The sequence below is a fragment of the Propithecus coquereli genome, unplaced genomic scaffold (genome assembly GCF_000956105.1).
Source record: "Propithecus coquereli isolate 6110/MARCELLA unplaced genomic scaffold, Pcoq_1.0 Scaffold178, whole genome shotgun sequence".
NCBI classification, from domain to species: Eukaryota; Metazoa; Chordata; class Mammalia; order Primates; family Indriidae; genus Propithecus; species Propithecus coquereli.
This window is the reverse complement of record NW_012142523.1, coordinates 776,917-778,538: the sequence shown is the minus strand read 5'-3', so window position 1 is coordinate 778,538 and position 1,622 is coordinate 776,917. Positions and strand designations below refer to the sequence as shown.

The 1,622-nt window shown below is 40.9% G+C and overlaps 1 protein-coding gene across 1 annotated transcript; it reads left to right on the top strand.

Annotated features, from left to right (window-relative positions):
* The first annotated feature begins 855 nt into the window (after window positions 1–855).
* On the top strand, window positions 856–1,401 carry LOC105808543 (divergent paired-related homeobox-like). Its single transcript, XM_012642208.1, has one exon. The coding sequence runs from the start codon at window positions 856–858 to the stop codon at window positions 1,399–1,401; it is 546 nt and encodes a 181-aa protein (XP_012497662.1).
* Window positions 1,402–1,622: the final 221 nt, after the last annotated feature.

Below are 1,622 nucleotides of genomic sequence, written 5' to 3'. Positions count from 1 at the left end.
CAAATCCCAAGCAGGAAAAAAATTTTTAAATTTAGAAAAGCCTACATACTATATGATTCCAACCATATGACATTCTAGAAAAGGCAAAGCTATGAAGACAGTAAAAAAAATCAGTGGTTGCCAGGGGTTGGGGAGAGGAAGGACGAATCGGTGAGCTTTAGAAATTTTTAAGACAGTGAAACTATTTTGTATAATGCTGTAATGGTATATACAGGTCATTATAAATTTGTCAAAACCCATAGAATGTCCAATACAAAGAGTGAACCCTAATGTAAACTATGGATTTAATTGATAATGATAATGTTGGTTCATTGGTTGTAACAAATGTACTACACCCATGGCGGATGTTGATGCTGAGGGAGGCCGGGTGCGGAGGGGGAGTGAGGAGGATATGGAAACTCTGTACTTTCCACTTAATTTTGCTGTGAACCTAAAACTGCTCTAAAAAATGAAGTCTATTAATTTTTTTAAAATGCACCTAGATATATGGTGAAATAGCAGAAGACCAAAGAAAAAGAGAAAATCTTAAAAGCTCTCAGGGAAAAAAAGCTTCTCAAGTGCAACAACAAAAGGCAGAAGATAGCAGAAGGATTATCTTCAATGTGCTAAAAGAAAACAATTGCTAGCCTAGAATTCTATACCCAGTGGAAAAAAATCCGTTAAGAATGAGGATAGGTCACTGATTCTGATCAGAAGATGTCAGGATCGGAGGAGCTTCCTCAAGGCTTAAAAAAATAAATAGGATCCAAGACTTGAGGCCCAAGGGATATGATATTTAAATGATAGCAGACAAAACGGGCCAAAGAACTAGGAGGGGAACGGACAATCCTTCAACCCTTTCATGGCACGCACCAGATGCATCCACATAGAAAACAAACCATGTTCACTGAGAAGCAACTGAAAGCTTTGAACATCTTGTTCGATGAGAACCCATATCCAAACTCCAGCCTTCAGAGAGAGATGGCTTCAAAAATTGACATACATCCAACAGTACTGCAGGTTTGGTTCAAGAGCCATAGAGCAAAACTGAAGAAAGCAAAATGTAAGAATGTTCAGCAAAAACAAACAGCTCAACAGCCACAGATACCTGAAGGTGGAATCAAGGCCAGTCCCAGCCAGAGGAATATGGAAATACAGCCCAGATCCCCAAACGCCGCCTATTCTGCAGCCCTCATTTACGCAGGGCACCAGGCACCCTCATACCAACTCAGCTTGTACCCCAACATTAAGGTCCCTACAGAAGTCTTCTTTGGCCACAGAATAGTCCGCTTTGGCTGCTGCCAAGACCCTAACATTTACTCCCTCTATCCTATTGTGGAATCCCAGGTTGGTTCTCCACGCTTCAGTCCTCATGTTTTTGGCTGTTCACTTCTACAAAGCAGGGAGAGACACCAGCTGTAAAAGGTCACGTGTAATGATTCCTATTCAGGAGAACACAAGAGGTAGACAGATGCAGCAACGTGCATGGATTTCAGAAACACTGTGTGGCCCCAAAGAAAGACACAAAAGGCTACATACTGTATAATTCCAGTTTATATGAATTCCTAGAGCAGGGAAAAGATTAGTGGCTGCCCATGTGGAAAGAATTAAATAGAGGCACAAAACAAATTTATTGGCGTGAT